The 19,023-nt window shown below is 43.6% G+C and overlaps 1 protein-coding gene across 2 annotated transcripts in view; it reads left to right on the top strand.

Moving 5' to 3' along the window:
* Nucleotides 1-2,032: 2,032 nt before the first annotated feature.
* The window catches only part of LIMCH1 (LIM and calponin homology domains 1), a 213,210-nt gene continuing 196,219 nt past the window's right edge, over nucleotides 2,033-19,023 (top strand). For both annotated transcript variants that reach the window (XM_065596963.1, XM_065596964.1), the window contains exon 1: nucleotides 2,033-2,584. In XM_065596963.1, coding sequence (XP_065453035.1) covers nucleotides 2,486-2,584 — 99 coding nt within the window. In that variant the 5' untranslated portion in view covers nucleotides 2,033-2,485. The remainder of the gene's footprint in view (nucleotides 2,585-19,023) is intronic.

The following is a 19,023-nucleotide window of genomic DNA, read 5'->3' as shown; positions in this document are numbered from 1 at the left end:
AGCAGTTCTGCAGAAAAGGACTTAGGGGTTACAGTGGACAAGAAGCTGGATATGAGTCAACAGTGTGCCCTTGTTGCCAAGAAGGCTAATGGCATTTTGGGCTGGATAAGTAGTGGCATTGCCAGCAGATCGAGGAACGTGATCGTTCCCCTCTATTCGACATTGGTGAGGCCTCATCTGGAGTACTGTGTCCAGTTTTGGGCCCCACACTACAAGAAGGATATGGAAAAATTGGAAAGAGTCCAGCAGAGGGCAACAAAAATGATTAGGGGGCTGGAGCACATGATTTATGAGGAGAGGCTGAGGGAACTGGGATTGTTTAGTCTGCAGAAGAGAAGAATGAGGGGGGATTTGATAGCTGCTTTCAACTACCTGAAAGGGGGTTCCAAAGAGGATGGATCTAGACTGTTCTCAGTGGTACCTGATGACAGAACAAGGAGTAATGGTCTCAAGTTGCAGTTGGGGAGGTTTAGGTTGGATATTAGGAAAAACTTTTTCACTAGGAGGGTGGTGAAGCACAGGAATAGGTTACCTAGGGAGGTGGTGGAATCTTCTTCCTTAGAGGTTTTTAAGGTCAGGCTTGACAAAGCCCTGGCTGGGATGATTTAGTTGGGAATTGGTCCTGCTTTGAGCAGGGGGTTGGACTAGATGACCTCCTGAGGTCCCTTCCAACCCTGATAGTCTATGATTCAATGAAAGGGGACACAATCAACTTGATATCTAGTTAATTTAAAAAAGATGTGTTAAAAGTAGTTTTAGGCACTACATCAACCTATCAGTTCCCTTGCAAATTTTCATAGTTTTACAATCCCATTTTAATGTTTAATTTCCTCCACCCGCCCCTCCTGTTGCTGTGAGAAAAATCCACAGAGAAAAGCAAGGAATCCTGTAAACAAATCCACATGACCATAAGGTATTGCTGACCTGGATCCCTTTGCAGGATTAGGTCCAAACTGATTATACACACACTAAAGACTGAAAATGACTTTATACAAGATGGTGTCAAATACACAAAACAAATACACAAGGTGGTGTCTATACTATACTATAGACTATATATGGAGATATCCTATCTCCTAGAACTGGAAGGGACCCTGAAAGGTCATCGAGTCCAGCCCCCTGCCTTCACTAGCAGGACCAAGTACACAATACACAAACTGAGGAAGCAGAGAAATTTTTCCTCCCTTCAATCTTCATTAGGCATAGGAATCTTAAGTGCTATTTGTAAGGACAGTAGCATGTATTTCCAGCCATTAAAATATTGATAATGGCCCTTAAAACATTGCTCTTCAGGACTGGAACAAAAACAACAGAACTGTGCTAAGTCATGAGCCCCTCAATGGAAAACTAACTATAAACAGAAAGGAAACTGACCAGTCTAGGTCCATTGCCTAAACAAACAACATAAATCTTGAAAAGCCTGGAAAATCACTTAATTTGGTAAATAATTTATATATGCACTAAAATAAGTCACCCCCACGACACCCCAAGGACTTTCCCAGTGTGGCTGAATATTCAGAAATTTAGTGTGTAAAACAAGGGAAACAGATAATAATAATGCAAAAATTCAGGGAAGCAGTTCAGTTAAACCCCGTTACTGTGAAAAAAAACCTGGCCACAGAAAGAAGGGAAGCCAAGACAGAGCATCTCAAGTGATTAGCGAGAGTCCTTTAGGGGCGGGGGCACCGAGGTGAAGGGACAAAGCTTGGCGGTACTAGGATGAGCCCCATAGTTTTTGTTTGGAGCTGGGCAATTAAATCCCACCCTGTGTCCCGGTGTCCCCACTCTTTATCCTTGTATTTTCATCGTGAGCGCAGTAACCTGCCATGGAGCAGGGACCAACATAACCAGGGCTGCCAGTGCCTCGTTACCCTACTGAACCGGACCTGGCTGCGGAGAGCGGGTTCCGAACAACATTTGAAGTAAAACGGGTCCCGCTCCTCCGCCTAGGCAGGTTGCTCTAGACTGTGGGCGGCCCCAGCCCTGCCTGAGGCTGATTGGGTGCCAGGTGCGCCTGGGCTCTTCCCTTGCTGCTGCAGAAGCATCTTTGCTCCGCGGGCGGAGCGCCCCCGCTAGCCCCAGCCTCAGTGCATAATGAGGCATGTGATTGCTGCTGTTTGTTGCTACTGCTGCTGGGGGCGGTGGCGGCCGGGAGGAGGCGGGGGCAGCGGCGGCGGCCTGGGCATTTGCATGGGCTGAAGGCAAAGCGGCTTCATCAGTGACAGTCTGTTTTTATTTTTAGCTGGCCGCTCAGCTCGCCTTGCAGGGGGGCGGGGAAGGAAGGAGGCTGGCTCCCAGCGGGGCGGCAGGACTGGGACACCAGCGGAGAGGTTACCGCAGGCGAGCAGCAGCCAGCCGGGCTGCAAGCTGCTCCGAGGCAGGGAGCAGCGGCCTCGAGCTCCACTAGCTAGAGGATCTGCCTGGGGGGTCACTCGGCTCTTCCGTGCGAGCCTCCTGCAGCGGAGGCACCGGCAAGGCTTTGCAAATGGCCAGTCCTCGGCTAGAGCTGGAAGAAATTCAGCCTCTGCAGCAGGACGCTGCCCGTCCGGAGCCAGCCTTCGCCGAGGCGCGGCACTGGATCGAGGTAAGAAGCCCTCGCTGATCGCTTGGTAAACGGGCACCCTCTGAATTTCTCCTTTCCCGTGCGGGAAGCATCTAGTTACAAAAGAGGAAGGACCGGCCAATTTTCCTCCTCTCAGCGATTGTGGGTTTTTAACTTTACCCAGCCACCCGCCCCCTTCTGCCCCTTTAGAATAATGCCCCCCCTCGTGCGATTTGCAGATGGATTGGAAATTAACAAAACACATGCCCCAAATCTCAGTTCCTCTTCACTGGCACTGCTGCAAAGGGAGGTTCGGTGCAATGGAGCAGGCGCTGGAAGAGATTTAAACTGTTGCAGATTAACGGGCGCGCATTGTGTGGTTGTTTGGATGGGGGGGTTCTTTTTTTTTACTCCCCGCCTCTTTTCCCCTGTTAATCTCTTAATCGCATTGGTTTCCTCTGGACCGAAAGGAGACAAGCGCTCGTAAACAAGAGCTTGATTGAGAAGATGACACCACAATCGCCTCTCGTTTTGTGCGTTAGAAAGGTGGTGTGCAGTGCAGGCCATTCAGGTGTTGAACCACGCGTGCTTTGCAATTATCTGTCTGTCTGTGGCATCTGCTGAGCGCTGAAACGGGCTGGGGATTTGCAGTCTCTCTGATTTGGATCAGATGTCTCTGTATTACTAATTCATCCCTGTGGACATGCATATGTTTCCTTGGGTAGCACTTCATGCCCTACTGTGTATAGAGATCGGGCCAGTGCAAACATTCAGCGTAATGAGAGGGGAAATGACTTGCCCAGTATAGGCTATGCTGATTGGTATGCGGTTGCAGATGAGGACAGTGGCTATGATGATCCATGGGAGTAACACTTTCACAGTGAGAAGGTCATTCTGGATTGACTGACATGCAGATTGTTGTGTGACTGATTTACAGTGCCTGTTGTTAACTAGGTCTGTAAGAATGCAAGAACTTTCCATGGCACCACTACAGCTTCCTTCCTTGATAACTATGATTCCCTCTTTAACTATGAGTTGGTCTTGCTCTGCTGACAGGGTGAAAACACTTTATTTAGTCACTGTTCTCTCATGTTTATAATACGTAAAGATATTCTATATCCAGACTGTCATGAAATTTGATAGTGCATCCAGCATGGAAAGATAGAGCTCTTTACATAGGCGTTAATCTAATCACCCGTACAGAGCACTCAGGAAAACTGTTGTGGTATCATGGTTTATTGCACTGTTTCCTTGAGCTGCAGGTTCCTAAATTTCAATTGAAGCCCTGAATAGATCTCTGAAGTTTCTATTTTAACAAAGTGTTTAGGAAAAATAATACTTTAAATTTGTTCTGAGACTGTTAAAAGCTAGATTAATTTCTGAGGGATATTTCTGACATCTATGAAGAATAATGGTTCTTGTTCTGATATTAAATAAAAGGGTAATATTGAGCCAGAGTTGAGTAAAACTGCACTGATGAGGAATTGGTGGCAATTGTGTGTGTCTGTGCTTCTCCCACCCCCAAAGAAAAATAGAAGAGGTCAAGAAACTAGGGTGACCAGATGTCCCGATTTTATAGGGACAGTCCTGATTTTTGGGCCTTTTTCTTATATAGGCTTCTATTACCTCCTACTCCCTGTCCCGATTTTTCACATTTGCTGTCTGGTCATCCTACCAGAAACAGGAAATGAAAATGATGAGAACATGGAAAGGCTTCTGTATTTAGGGGAAGATGAAAAGATAGGGACTGGTATCTTTAAAGAAAAGTCAAATAAATTAAAGGGAACATGACAGGTATATAAAATATTGACTAGTATGGAGAAGGTAAGGAAAGTGCTTCTATTTACCCCTTCTTACTATGCAGAGACCAGAAAACATAAAAGTATTGCCTTTGAATTGCATTGTAAAGCTGAGAGAAAATAGTACTCTTTTTTTTTCATACAATACATAATTACTTTATGACTATGAGTTCCACTGGGTTATGATTGAAACTAAGAGTTGAGTGGGATTCAAAAGGATTAGACATATGTGTAGTGAGACATCTGTAGTTCCATTATATGATGATATATGGAGTTTAAATCCTGTGGCTTCAGAGAGTAAACCAAAAACTGCTTGAAGTTTGGAAGAAACTTTCCCAGGAGCAGTTTATTCCACAGTTCACCAGGATAGGGATTCTTTTATCTTCCTCTATGCATTCTGTTCTGGACTAGATGGACTGACCAGCATTCTGAACAAGGAGGGCAATTTCTTCCTTTCTGAAAGTCTCTTTTGTTTCCATTCCCATGGCATGGGGATGTATCTATCTAGGTTTCTATATTGCATCCATGTGTATATATCACCTTCTATACAGCATTGTCTGTATGTTCTTTCTCTCTTCTTAACCAGGTGGTATGGAGAATTTGGCATTGTGAGCTGTGCAATCTCATTGCTGTTGACAAATATAAAGTGCATTATTATGACTTTTATATCTTAATGTGAACGTGACACTGCTAAAATAACCCCTGTTCCTTTCAACAGGAAATATTTCAGGAACATAAAAATTACCATATTTGATTACACCAGTGGCCCCTTGAGTCCAGTATCCTGTCTCTGACAGTGGCAAACTGTCTTCCTAATGATTCAGTGGAAGGTCGAAGAAACCACATATTTGGCAGATATGGGTTAATCTGCCCTCTACATCAGGTCTCTTCTTAATCCGTAACAGATTGGTTTAAGCCTGGAAGAAGGAAGTCTAATATCTCTTCCAAAACTGTTGTCAGCTTTGACTGTTCTAATTGGACAGTTTGGTGCAAAGCAAGTCCCTACACTCAGCTTGATGGTGCCTGTTTGTTTGTAACACAATAACTTTTGAATGCCACACCCAATCAGTTCTAAAATTTCAGGGAATGTTCTAGGCATCAATGGGACAAATACTATATTTTTATGGTGAAAATAAGAAAACCAGAAGGGGGCAATGGAGGACACACAAGCCCCTGGCATCTAGTTAGCAGATCCAGCAGTGTCAGCCCGATCTCCAATTATCTACAGCTCAAAGAACCAGTTGATAGCAGCTTTAACACTGTCCAGCATCATCCACTCCTCCTTTCCCTGTCCCCAAATCCCTCAGCTCTGCCCATCCTCCGACTACATTTTAAAATTGTGACACCCTGAATGAATCATCCTAGACAGAAAGAAAAGAAAAATAATAATGGGGGTGGGGGTGCATACAGAGCCCATGATATGGGGAAGAAGGTCATGGGGTGCTTGTGGAGGGATGCAAGTAGCCCCTTTTTAACATGCGGTCTTCTAGCTGTTAGGTGCAACTATTTATCTCAACTGCTTTTATTGGCCTCATCACTAGTACCTGCGCACCTAACAATTCTTAATGTATTTCTCCCCACAACACCCTTGTGAAGTAAGGAAGTACTATTTGTCAGATGAGGAACTGAGGTACCGAGGCAGTAAGTGACCTGTCCAAGGCCATATAAGATGTGGTGGAGTAGGGACTTGAACCCAGTTTTCCTGGGTCTCTGGCTAGTGCCCTAACTACTGGACCATCCTTCTTTGTTTAAAGCCCGTTTGAATCTTGCTAGTTTTTAGTCTCTGTGATCTCTTCTGGCTATGAATTCCATAGTTTGACTTGCTGTATGGAAGTTTTTCAAGGGGAGGTAGATTTGATGTGACTTATATAGTACAGAAGATGGTACGGTATATTGAAATTCTATTGACTTTTTTTCTGATTAGATCATAAATCTGCTTAATATTTTAGGAAACCATAATTCCACCTTACACCATGTGTTTAGTTTCATATAAATATAAACACTACTCCTCTTTTGTGAAATAGTAACCCAGTATTTTAGTTTTGCTTGGCATACACTGTTTAGATTTAAGCACCTCATTAATAACAAAATGGACTGTATTGGTAGCACTGAGAAGACTTAAAATAAGTGATGTATCTGTATGGAGGGCATTTCTTTTGGTGCAGTCTGCATTATTAAAGGTTTAGTATCCCATTTCAATTAGTGCATCTCAATTTCACTGAAAGAATAGATCGGCCTTGCACAGTATAATGGGTTACTACAGCAAAACAACAAATCTAATTTAGTCTAGTGGCTTGTAATTTTGAAATGTCAGTGCTCTCTGATATGCTGATTTTTCTCAAATTAGAGTAACTGATGATTTGAAAGAACATCTGTAAAAGCAGTTATTCACACCACAACAATTGATACGAGGATAGTACAGCAGTAAAGTTGCACTTAGTGCTGGAGTAACTCCTGGGGTATTGTTATCTCATAATTGTACCTCTTAGGCTTCCCTCATTATGCTGTATATTCACTGGTGGGACTTCGTTCAACTACGGATTGCTTCCCATAGACTTGTACTACTTAGAAAATTTGCCAGCTGATAAGAATGCTTCCTTTATGGCTACTTGGTAATAATAAACAAGTCCTGTTTTCTCTCTCCTCCGCACTTGTTGTTTGAATTTGCTGTCCCTAGAGGTGTGCATACTTCATAGGCTAAAAATATCTCTTAATAAAGATCCCCCCCCATTTGAAAAAAATAATCATGTGTTCCCTCTAGAGATGACTTTTGTTAGGGAGAAATTTCCCAGACTATTGGCTTGTTGGATTGGGTCGGGTTACTGGGCAAACCAGCTGGCTTTATAAGGCCACGTCTCTATGTACAGCACTGTAGCAGCTCAGTTGCACCGATACAACTGCAGCGTGTCTGGTGAAGATGCTTTATGCCAACAGGGGAGAGCTTTCCCACTGTCATTAAAAAAAACCACCTCTGCAAACAGCAGAAGCTGTTAATGGGAGAAGCTGTGCACATGAGTTCTTATGTCGATATTACTATGTTGCTCAGATGGATGGAATATTCACACCCCAAGCAACATACATTTTGCCAACATAGGCTGTAGTGTACATCAGTGGCTCTCAACCTTTACAGACTCCAGCCTTTCAGGAGTCTGATTTGTCTTGTGCACCCCAAGTTTCACTTCACTTAAAAACTATTTGCTTACAAAATCAGACATAAAAAGACAATAGTGTCACAGCACACTATTGCTGAAAAATTGCTTACTTTCTCATTTTTACCATATCATTATAAAATCAATTGGAATATAAATATTGTACTTACATTTCAGTGTATAGTACATAGAGCAGTATAAACAAGTCATTTTATGAAATTTCAGTTTTCTACTGACTTCACTAGTGCTTTTTATGTAGCCTGTTGTAAAACTAGGGAAATATCTAGATGAGTTGATGTACCCCCAGAAGACATATGCATACCCCTAGTTGAGAACCACTGGTGTAGACCTAGCTTGTGACTTCTGCCTTGAGGTGGCATAAGTTTTAAGTTCATAGTGGAAATAACAGTTTTTGAAGGGATGGGAGGCAGGGGAGTGGAGCAGGGGGCGAATCAAAAACACTTATCTGGTGATGTAGTTCATCTTATTCTGGGATTAAGATGAAAATCCATCTTTGAATCCTTAAAAGGGCATGGAATGAAAAAGCATGCAAGAAAATCCTATGAACTTACTCCTGGGGGAATTCTGCGCCCCTCAGTGGCGTAGCCAGGTGGAGGGAACAGGGGGAGCGATTACAAAAAAAGGCGCCACCTGCTGCGGCACTTTTACTCACCAGCGGCGCTTTTACTGACAGGGCAGTGCTCCGGGTCTTCGGTGGCACCTCGGCAGCGGGACCTTCACTCGCTCTGTGGGTCTTCGGCGGCATTTTGGTGGCAGGTCCTTCAGTGCCACCGAAGAAACCCGGAGCTAGTGAAGGGCCCACTGCTGAAGTGCTGCTGAAGACCCGGAGCATGGCCGGGTGAGTAAAAATTAAAAAGGCGCCACTTACGCTCAGTGGAAGAGTGGCCGTTGCCCCGCTCCCCTCCTAGGTACACTACTGGCCCCACTGTGCATGCGCAAAATTCATGTGCTGCGCAGACTTTTTTTTTCTCAGCAGAAAATAACTTTTGCCGAGAAGTGCTGCAGCAGTTATGAATTTTGCCCACCAGTGGCCACTGTGGAGCCAGAACAGCAAGCAGCCCCAGCTGCGGATAGGGAAAAGAAGAGGCTGCCTTCCTCACAGTGCCTTGCCCACAGGACCAGGTCAGGAGGTATGGGATATGGTGGGACAGACAGAGTGGGACATGTGGGGCTGCTGGGGTGGGGGGTCCCAGACTAGAGTTCAGAAGGGCAAGTGGTAGGGACAGACTGGGGTGGGGGCTGAATGGGAGTGGGGTGCAAGGACACATTGGGGCGGGGATGGATGAATGGGGGTGCAAGGACACAAGGGGATGGGTGAGCGGGAGGGCTGAGTGGGGCACAGGGCCACATGGGAATTGGGGAAGGGGTATAGGGACACATGGGGATGGTGGGAAGAGGGGTGACTGAATGGGAGAGGCTAGGGGTCAGCCAGGGTCTGCATGGGGAAGGCTCCCTAACAGTCCCTCCCCCCACCTATAAAAATCCCAACTGTTCCATACTTCTCCCACCTACCCAGGCTCCCTCCCCACAATTACTTCCCTATCCCTCAGCTCCTCTGTTACCCCTGACTCCCCCAAGCCTTTGCACTGCTTCTCAGGGGTGTGGGAAATATGTTTCTGTATTGTAGTGTAGATGAATTATTACTCAAAGTTCAGTAATAATATGCCTAGTAGGGAATCTATTTCTCAAAAATAAATAAATATTCCTGAATCTTTTTTGTTGTCTGTATTGTTACAGACATATTTGCTGACAGGTATTTTGAAATAAATTACCAAAATAATTGAAACTGGTGTGAATATATTGTTGTTTTTGGCAAATAAAATATGCAGAATTTTTAAAATATTGTGCACAGAATTTTTAACTTTTTGGTGCAGCATTTGCCCAGTATGTCTGAAAGCGAAACCTCTTTATGGGGGAATACCTCTGGCTCCCAATATATGGCTGGTGCTCTGAGGCTAAGGTCTCCACTGCAAAAACCAAATTTTAAGAGATGAGGGGAGGAATTCATTGACACAATCTTGACTACTGAGTTAAGGAATCTCAACTGGAAAACCTATTCGAGTAGCTAGTGATCTAAAGTACAGTGAAAGGCATTCAGGTTTAATATAAACAATTAGCTTAAACACACTCATCACGTTCAAAACCCACTTGTTATATGTGCTTTGAGAGAGTGCTCTAACCTTATTTGATGGGCACTTGAGGTAGTTTATGGTTGTTGATATATAAACACTCATCAGATGATTTGGACCCATTGAGTTGAGCACATTGCTAGACTGTCCTTATTTCTATTATCCTTTTCTTCCTTTCGCTGTTTGTTTAAACTCCTCTTTCACTTGCAGTGGTTTGTGTGAGAGCATTATGGCAGGAACTTTATCTACCTGTGTATTAGTACAGCTCCTAGCGCAGAGTGCCCCAGTGCAGTTTGGGTCCTTTAGGCACTAATACAATATAACTAATTCTCCCCTCCTTCTTTTCTTTTCTTTTCTTTTTTTTTTTTTTTTTTTTTTTTTGCTAAGTAGGGGGCAGAGCTTGCAAAGCTTTCTTGATGCATGTAGTTCTTGTGAAGCTAATACAGCTATCCTTGGAAGCATGTGAGTAAAGTTATTCACATGCAGAGGTTTGTATAGTATCCTACCCTAAATAATTACATTATTATCCAGCTGTTGAATGAAAATTGGTTAGCTGGTGAATTAACCTATGGCTTTGAATGGAGCAGTGGCTTACCTAACTTATGCTTATCTAGCAGTAGTTGTAACTGAAGCTTTCTTTCCCTGATATCAGAAGAAATTTAATATGAATTCGTTAGTAAAATCTGCTGGGGATAGACTTACTGGCTGATAGAGACTGGATATGATATAAGATTTATGCATTTAGGGTCCAATTCAAAGCCCATTGAAGACAATGGAAAGACTCTCGCTGACTTCAATGGGCTCTGGATCAGGCCCTTTGTCGTTGTCAGGAGGATGCTGGTCATACAGTGGATCCATAACATAGCCTGAGAATGACTCTTTGGACGAGACTGAGGTCCGTGGCTCGTTTCTGTTCTTAAATGGGCATATGTCCAGAAGGAGGCCACTGACTTCACGAGGGTTACTCCAGACTTGTGTTGATTTAAATGAGGGCAGAATTTCACTCTATCTGCTCCAGGCAGAGTTGGTTACCACGGACAAGGTGGATAGAATACATCAAACTATTCAGTCTGGCTAAAATAACCCTCTTTCTTCAGGCTGTCACCTTCTGGAGTGTTTTCCTTTCCCAGTTGCTTAGCAAACAACTTCCTCTCCTTTATATATGGGCCCAATTCCCTTATCGTGAGATCACACTACTAAGCCACGTCACAAGTGGCCCTTGGCTTGAGGCTGGGTGGGAATGGTCAGAACAACAATGTACTTGATAATGTTAAAGAGCAAATGTCAGTGCAGGACTAAACTGTGCAATGTCTTACAATTGTATTAATTTGAAGGAGGGGAGGGAAATGTTCTCGCAGAACTTATTTTTAAATTCTTTGCTTCATCATCAAGGGACTTAATGCTGGACCCTGCAATATTGTTCTGCTGCTATCCAGTCAGTAGAGAGGACCAGCTTAATAACAAAACCAGTTAACCCTATTCCAATAAGTCTGCTGATGTTACTTGTGTAATATTTTTGAGGAATAAGTAAGTGATTTGATTGTTCCTCAGGAAATAAGGTGAGGTGTTGACTAAATAGGGAGAAAGAAAAAGCTGATGGGGAGAGCGGTGTTATTTTCAGTCTTCTAACACTAGATGACTCTTCTGTCGGATAAAAACTAGGCAATAAAACCTATGTATCTCTATGGAAAAACCTGCCAACGTGGAAACTGGTCTTATCCAGTTACCCGTAGATGGACACTTCTGGATTTGGGCTCTCTAATTATTCCAGATGAAAAAAATTGTAACAATACTATATCAAAATTAATAAATATTATTCCCCCCTATGTTTAGCCAGGATCTTAGAGAGAAAAGCCCTCAATATGTCCTAGGGATTAACTATGAACAGACATATTCAGTTGATGAGAAAAGGTTTTCTGTGGACCAAGATATTGTTCAGATTGCAGTAGGGTATTTAAGGACAATAGTTCCAATAATGTGTAGCTTTTTCTTTAAAAAAAAAAAAAAATTCAAAAGGTCCTTCCTGTGAAGAAGTCTGGTGTCTTGCAGTACTATTCTGCTGTGTGGCTTCTGTAATGGAGATCAAAATCCTTAGTGACCGGTCCCTGCACAATTCTATCCTTAAGACTCTAGCACTCTTCTTTTATGTAGCTGCAGTTTGTATGCCCTTGAAGGGGAGCATTGAAAGTCACTTAACATTCTCTTTGACACTACAGGAGTATTTTGGAAGCTGTGAATCAGGACCCCGTTGTGCTAGGCGCTGTATAAGCACAGAACTCCTTATTCTTATGGCTTTGCTCAACTATGGCCTTTTTTAACAGGTCATGTTGTCCTTTCCTCTTCTGGAAAAACTTCTTAAGGCAATACGAAACATGTTGCTGCCAAATTAACTATTTTTCATAGATAACTTGTGCTATTTTTGGTTTGGAAAGCTTCACATTTTCTTTACCTTAGATATCATCGGTTGCCTTGGTTTTGAGACCTTAATCTCACTGAAGTCATTATGTACCCTGGTTGGCCAACATGGAATTGAAATTACTTTTATCACCATTACAGAAAAGGCACTTGGTATGAAGTGCAAGTTTAACAGATGACAACTCAAAAATGTTGAGTCCTTCTAAAATAGTCTTGTGCTCATGTTAATATTTTATTAGAACATTCCTCTAGCATTAGAATCCGTGTCAGCCAGTCTCAGCAGAATAACTTGCATAATATTGTTAAATAGCTTTTAAAAAATTGCTAATAATTTGGTATAATGGATGTCCACTTGAGATACTTAAGGTTGCAACTAAACTACGTGAGGTGGAAAAATCCTTTTTATAATCGAATCAACAAAAAGCCAAGTCGATTTCAACATGGGTAGGTTGAGGGTCGCAGGGAAGTATTTCAATTTTGAAGAGAGTCCTGCATTGTAACACGCCCCTTTTTAATTTTTTGTTTTTTAAAAGGCAGGAACAGGGAGAAGAACCTACTTTGGTGGCCTCCCCTGACTGACTTAATTTAAAATCATATTTGACAAGCTAAAATTGTGAACAATCACATTGCTATGGCTTGTTGGCTCCAGAGGATTGTTGATTCATTGGGAGCTCCCAAGGCCAGGGAGCAGCAGAAAGTAGATAAGGAGGTGAGGGTTCTTCAATCCCCACATCTCCTGTGTGGAGCCAAGGGAGCAAGACTGGGTGGGAGGGAAATGCCCTCCATAATGCTACATCTCCTTCCTCCCTCACCTTCTCCTGAACTTTCTGCTCTCACCCCTTTCCTTCTTCCCTCAAATCTTTTGAGGCTCCCAAGGGGGAAAAAGGCCAGCTTCTGCAGGCCTTGCTAGATCTGCATTGGGAGGGGCTAGAGAGAGCATGGCTTTGTAAAGAGGGCTTTCCTCTCTCTACATGGCCCTTCTGAGATATGCAGAAGAGGGAAACCTTGCAGAAAGCCCCAGGTGTTTTCCTGGCACCTTTCTGTCAGTCCTAGAAGACTCATTGGGACCACTCTCTGCCTCCTTGGCCTGTTGGGGTCAGGGCTGAGTAGGCTACCAGTTAGTGTCTCCTAAGTCTGGTGGATTTGTGAGGCTCTCAAAGAGCTAAGGGGTGGCCTATGGGGTGGGCTGATAAAGTTTGCAGCATGCACTGGCTGTTGGACTGGGAAAGTTTTCTCAGGCTGGGGTTGTGGGTGAATGGGTGATGGAATCTTTATGCCCTGGTACTCCATGCAGGAGATAGCAGGAGTGGCACAGGGGTTCTTCAGTCACCATGACCCCTTCCCCCCCCCCCCCCCCCACTATGTGGGGTAGGAACAAGTGAAGGAAGGCTTTTTATTTTTATTTATGTTTTTATTTATTTTGCTGACTCCCGCCAGCTACATTCCTTCCCTTCCTGTGACTGTTAGAAGTCCAGCTGTCTTCCTGTTGGCTTTTTGTGTACCTCCTGTGTTCTTTAGAAGGAGAGCCCTGGTCCTGAGGAAGTAGAGAAACTTTCAAGAGTGGGATTCCCTTTTTATAGGCCTTAGTGGGTTTTAGTTTTTACCAAGCTCAAGTGCCCCCCAAAATCGTGTCAGACTACCCAGAAATCGTGATTGGCTTAAAAATTAACTTGTTAAATTTGAGTTTTTTACTTTAAGGTGCATTTGAGTGATGGTTGAAGCTTTTTCTCGCTAACCATGAGGGCTAGAAACGTGCTTTACAATAATAAATAGAAGGGGAGGTTTCTCAACTAATAACAAGATTCCAGGAGCTGGGGTTTCAAGCTGGGTTCATGATTTTAGAGCAAGTCTCGCAATTTGGTTTAACACTAGAGTTTGCAGCATCAGGACTTCAGTACAAAGGATCATTGTTGACTGTAGGTGGCAGGGGACTTTGCCAGAAAGCTAAGGGGGCATTTGCTTCCTGTGGACTCCTACAAGTCTGATGGATTGAGACTTTCCTCTTGGGGGGCCTGCTGGGGTCTGGAAAGGAGCCCTGTTCCTCCAGTAAACCTTAGCATTCAAGAATGCTGGAGGTTAACTTTTCCCCCTGCCCTAGTTTATTGGAAATTAAGGTCTCATTTCCACAAGCCACAGTCTCTCACCTAAATGACCACAGGCTTTACATTTTCTTTCTCTCTCTCTCTCTCTCTCTCTCTCAGTAGAGACAACAGAAGCAAAACCTCCTACTTGTATTGTATAATATGATGCTGATATTAAGGAGTACAACAATCATGAGCAAATATGAGCAGAATGGTTTCAAGATTACAGTAGAAATGGGGCTGTGATTATATTTACTTCCAAGTGCACTGAATTCAGAAATCCACAGGACTAGGTCTACAATCTGCCATTGTAGACTGAGGGGGTGAGGAGATTGGATCTAGATGAATTTGGTTTTTTTTTTTTTTTTAAAGTGGTTATAAACAAAATGCATTCCCCTTCCTCACCAACTCTTAACCTAGTTAGTTTTGAACTACAGCATTTGCATTTGTATTTGAAATGCTTTCAGATCTGACTTATTTTAATGGCTTTTGAAAACTGGCTTGATTTGGGAGTCTTAAAATGGGAATTTATGACTAATGGTATTTAGTGTTTGGGTTAAGGTTGTTACATCCTTTAGAGACAGGTGACTTGGAAAAAGTCCAGTCTTCCATTTTACTATTCATGGAGACATAAAATAGATCCATGCTCTTTTAATACCGGGAGTGGTGGGTGACAAGGGTTGGAAGAGTTGGTGGAAATAGGAGCAGAGAGGTTGGGTGATTTGTGGGAGGGGAAGGACACTGGGGCCTTGGCTACACTTACCCGGTAGTTCGGCGGCGAGCAATCGAACTTCTGGGTTTGACTTATCGCGTCTAGTCTGGACGCGATAAGTCGAACCCGGAAGTGCTCGCCGTCGACTGCGGTACTCCAGCTCGGCGAGAGGAGTACCGCGGAGTCGACGGGGGAGCCTGCCTGCCGAGTGTGGACCAAGGTAAGTTCGAACTAAGGTACTTTGAACTTCAGCTACGTTATTCACGTAGCTGAAGTTGCGTACCTTAGTTCGAATTAGGGGGGTAGTGTAGACCTGGCCTAGGAAGAGGGACATGGGGGTCTAGGAGAAAGTAATGGCAGGGATGTCTGTCAGCCCCATGTGTGTGCCATGATCTGGTGATCCTCAGCCCATTCACAGGGGCATGACCCCTACCCTCCCTCATATGAATCAGGTTCTGGAGAGTGCTTGCCTATTGGTGTAAGAGGGTCTGATCCCCTCTCTCTACCCCTCCATGTGAGCTGGATCAATGTGGGGGTCCCTGCCCCCTGGATGTATGCCAAGCTCTGGGGGCCCCTTGCCCATCTATGGTGGTATGACTCCTCCCTCTGCCATCCTCATGTGAGCGAGGTTCTGGAGGAGCTTGCCTTTCTTGTGGGGTCTGAGCCCCTCTTCCTTCCTGCCCATCTAAGCTGTGATCTGGGAGCCCTGCCCTTGTGTGTGCATCACAGTCTGAGGGTTTTTTGGTCCATCTATGGGAGTGTGACCCTGCATCCCTGCCCTTCCTCATTTGAGCCAAGTTTGGGGCTTGCCTTTCTAGGGTGTCTGAGCCCTTCTCCCTACCCTACTCATGGAAGTGGGATCTGGGGTGCTTTGTCCATCTAAGAGGGGTTGAGCCTATCTCCCTGCTCTCCCCACCCAAAAATCAGGATCTGGAGAAGCCCTGCCTCTCTGGGTGGGGAGCTGAGAACAGGCATGCTTGGAACACACTGGTGAGACTAGGGTGAGGAGCTGAGAATGGGTATGCGTGACACAAATCCGTAACTCTCTAGCAACGGGGTGGAAAGGTGGGAACACCCATTGCCAGGAATGAGATGTAACTGCTCTATAGCTATTGTTTCAGGTTCTATTGGTCCCCACTGGGTATTCTGTTTCATTTGAGTACATCTCATTGAGATGAATAGGCCCCTTAACACCTCTCTGAGCCTGCAGTGGTGCTGATGGGTGTCTAGAGCTCCTTCTGTCCTTTCCATTCTTTCTCCCTTTCACTTCATACAGTAATATAGAGGAGTGCCAGCTTTGCTCTAGCTAAGGTTGGGAAGTTCTTCCTGTTCAAAGGATGATTATTCTAAGGGTATGTCTACACTGGAAACTTCAAAGCACTGCTGCGGGAATCCTCCCTTGGCAGCGCTTTGAAGTGCGAATGTGGTCACGCACGAGCGTTGGGAGAAAGCTCTCTCAGCGCTCCTGGTAATCCAGCTCCACAAGGGGATTAGCTCCGAGCGCTGGGAGCGTGGCTGTCTACAGCCTGTCTACACTAGCGCTTTAAAGCGCTCAGACTTGCTGTGCTTATGGGGGTGATTTTTCACACCCCTGAGTCAGCAAGTTAGAGCGCTATAAAATGTAAGTGTAGACAAGCCCTATATCTGTATATGCACATGGATTGTCTTGAAATTTGTTATGGCTCAAGGGAGAGTAGGATTAGTGACCCAAATGTGGGGTCATCTGAGCAAGTGGTTCCCAAGATACGGTCCACCCACCCAGCATTTCATTAAATCCACAGATTCTAGCAACTGGACAGAAATCTGAGAATGAACTGTAAACATTTGGGAAGAATCTACCTCTGCCTTTGTTTTGTTTTGTTTTATTGGGGGTGCAGTGGGTGGAGCGGAGTTGTTGAGAAATATAATCTGAATATAGCAGAATATTCAAAAGGTGCTGAAACCATTTTTTGGGGGAAAGGCTTGATGTTTCTCCATTCTTCTCTCGTCTTTTTAAAATTCAGATATTATTAAAAAAATCAGTTACTATCAATAGCAAATTGGAGGCAACATAAGCTCTTATCAGCCCATGGTGCCAGCCTCCATCATGTGCTTGTTAAACTTACAAAGAAATACTTTCGTGCTTTCTCCCAGGCTGCCCCTCATGCTTGGGAGGAGCTCCCTGTAAACATCTGTAAAGCTACCTCATTGTCCACCTTTAAAACACTTCTCAAACCATCTCTTTTTTGCCTACTCTCCCTACAAAAATGCTTGACCATGGTTAGGCAGCTGGGGTACTGAGACCCTTGTCAGTCGTGCTGACCAGTATTATCTCAAATTGCTATATTACTCCCCTGTCTGTATCTGTTTGTCTTTTTATTTATACGTATACTTTTTTTTTATACTTAGTGTAAGCTCTTTGGGGCAGGAACAGTTTTTTTTTCTGTGATTTTCGTACAGCATCTTGCACAATGGGGTCCAGACATAGGGCTCCCAGGTTCTACAGTAATACAAATAATAAATAACTTGTTTTCTAGCCTTCTGCTTACAAAAGCTTTTTAATTGAAAAACAAACACCCTTGAAACATTAGGTAAATCCTGCTATTTGGCAAAGAGCTGTTTTAAGGAGAGATTGCATTTTTGGAGAAGAGGGGAAAAGGGAAGAATAAGAAAGGAAGGGTAATTGGTTGACCCACTGCTGTGGTAATCCCAGAAGTTCAATCCTGAAATCCTTGATTTATCTTCAGTCATGTGAACAGTTTGATTCCTTTCAATGGGATAATTTGCATGGGTAAAGTTTTGCAAGATGTGGTCTCTTGAAACTTTCCTAAAGTCCAAGAGTGTGGCTGTTAATGTGAAAACTAAATATTCAGCCTAGCAAAATAAATACATATATGTGACAGCAACAGTACTATATGTTGTAATGTCCTCCTTTTGTGCCACCAAAAGCCAGGGAGATAATCATAAGTGGACTTTGAACACTGTGGTTAGGACATAAAAAAAAATCAAAACTTTTATTCTAAGTGTTGTTTGCTAGTGTGTTGATTCATGAAAGATTTTAAAGAAAACAAGCTGCTTCTGTAGAAGACTGTAACAAGATGGGCAAAATATCAGGATGAATCAGTTGTAAAGGTGACTAACCTGATTAGGAAGAACAACACTAAATTTTTATGAAAACCTCCCCTCAATATTTTAGCCTTTGGAAACCCTACAAGAAAATTCATCATAAATCTTAAAAGTTCGGGCAGCTTAAAGACCATTTATCTAAAAAATAATAATAATAAAAAAAAAATCTTGGCTTTTAAAATAAAAATAAAAAAGGCAAACCAATCTCTCTTAATCAGGAGTCTGCAGAGATTCAGCCTTGCTGTGGATTTTTCTTCTCTCCAGAAACACCTCTGGTATGGTGGTGTTTTTTTTTTTTTTTTAAGCGCTGCACCCATTTCACTTTCCCTGGAGATATCATTCTGCACAGATGTAGTGTGCAGTTTCTTCCTGGATGTTTAATTTTTGACAGTCCACTTGCTTAAAAAATGCCCAACTTAAGTTAAAATCAATTTGAAAGGACCCTTAGTCTTACAACCTTTTTTTTTTTTTTTGCTGCCCACTGGAAGCACTAGGTCTAGGAATGTTCAAATCTCAGCCTCAAACTGCCCAGGCATGCAGGGCACTTCTAAAAGTGGAAGTAGCGGCTGTTCCTCAGTGATTCCTGGCATTCAGAGTGTTCCAGATTGGCACATCGCAGCTGGGTAGCTCAGAAATCCCTGGGGAGGAGATGATTGTAGGGGGAGCAGGGTGTTAAAAATAAAACTGGTCAAGCTGCTTGAGTTTGTAGGAATGTCTACGCCACTATTTTAAGTGCAATCCCAAGTCTGTAGACCCAGGTTCTTAGACTTGCTACTGTGTGTGTGTGTGTGTGTGTGTGTGTGTGTGTGTGTGTGTGTGTGTGTGTTGCAATGTAGAAATACCCTAGTCACGAGTAGCTTTGCCAAGTAACTTCCCTTCCTCCCCTCTCTGCTCCACACCCCCTCCTCCTTTTTTTTGACATGAATATATTCCAGGCAACAGACCACTACGTTTTTCAGATGTTCATTCATGGGTGGTGGTCTTTTGCAATAACTCTGTAGCTGGATTAATTTATATCTCCACACTTGTAGAATGAGGGGTGCATTCAGTGCTTAAGACTTCTCAGAGAA

The sequence above is a fragment of the Chrysemys picta genome, chromosome 5, assembly GCF_011386835.1.
Source record: "Chrysemys picta bellii isolate R12L10 chromosome 5, ASM1138683v2, whole genome shotgun sequence".
Taxonomy (NCBI): Eukaryota; Metazoa; Chordata; order Testudines; family Emydidae; genus Chrysemys; species Chrysemys picta.
The sequence above is the reverse complement of the archived record's forward strand: the minus strand, read 5'-3'. Positions and strand labels throughout refer to the sequence as shown.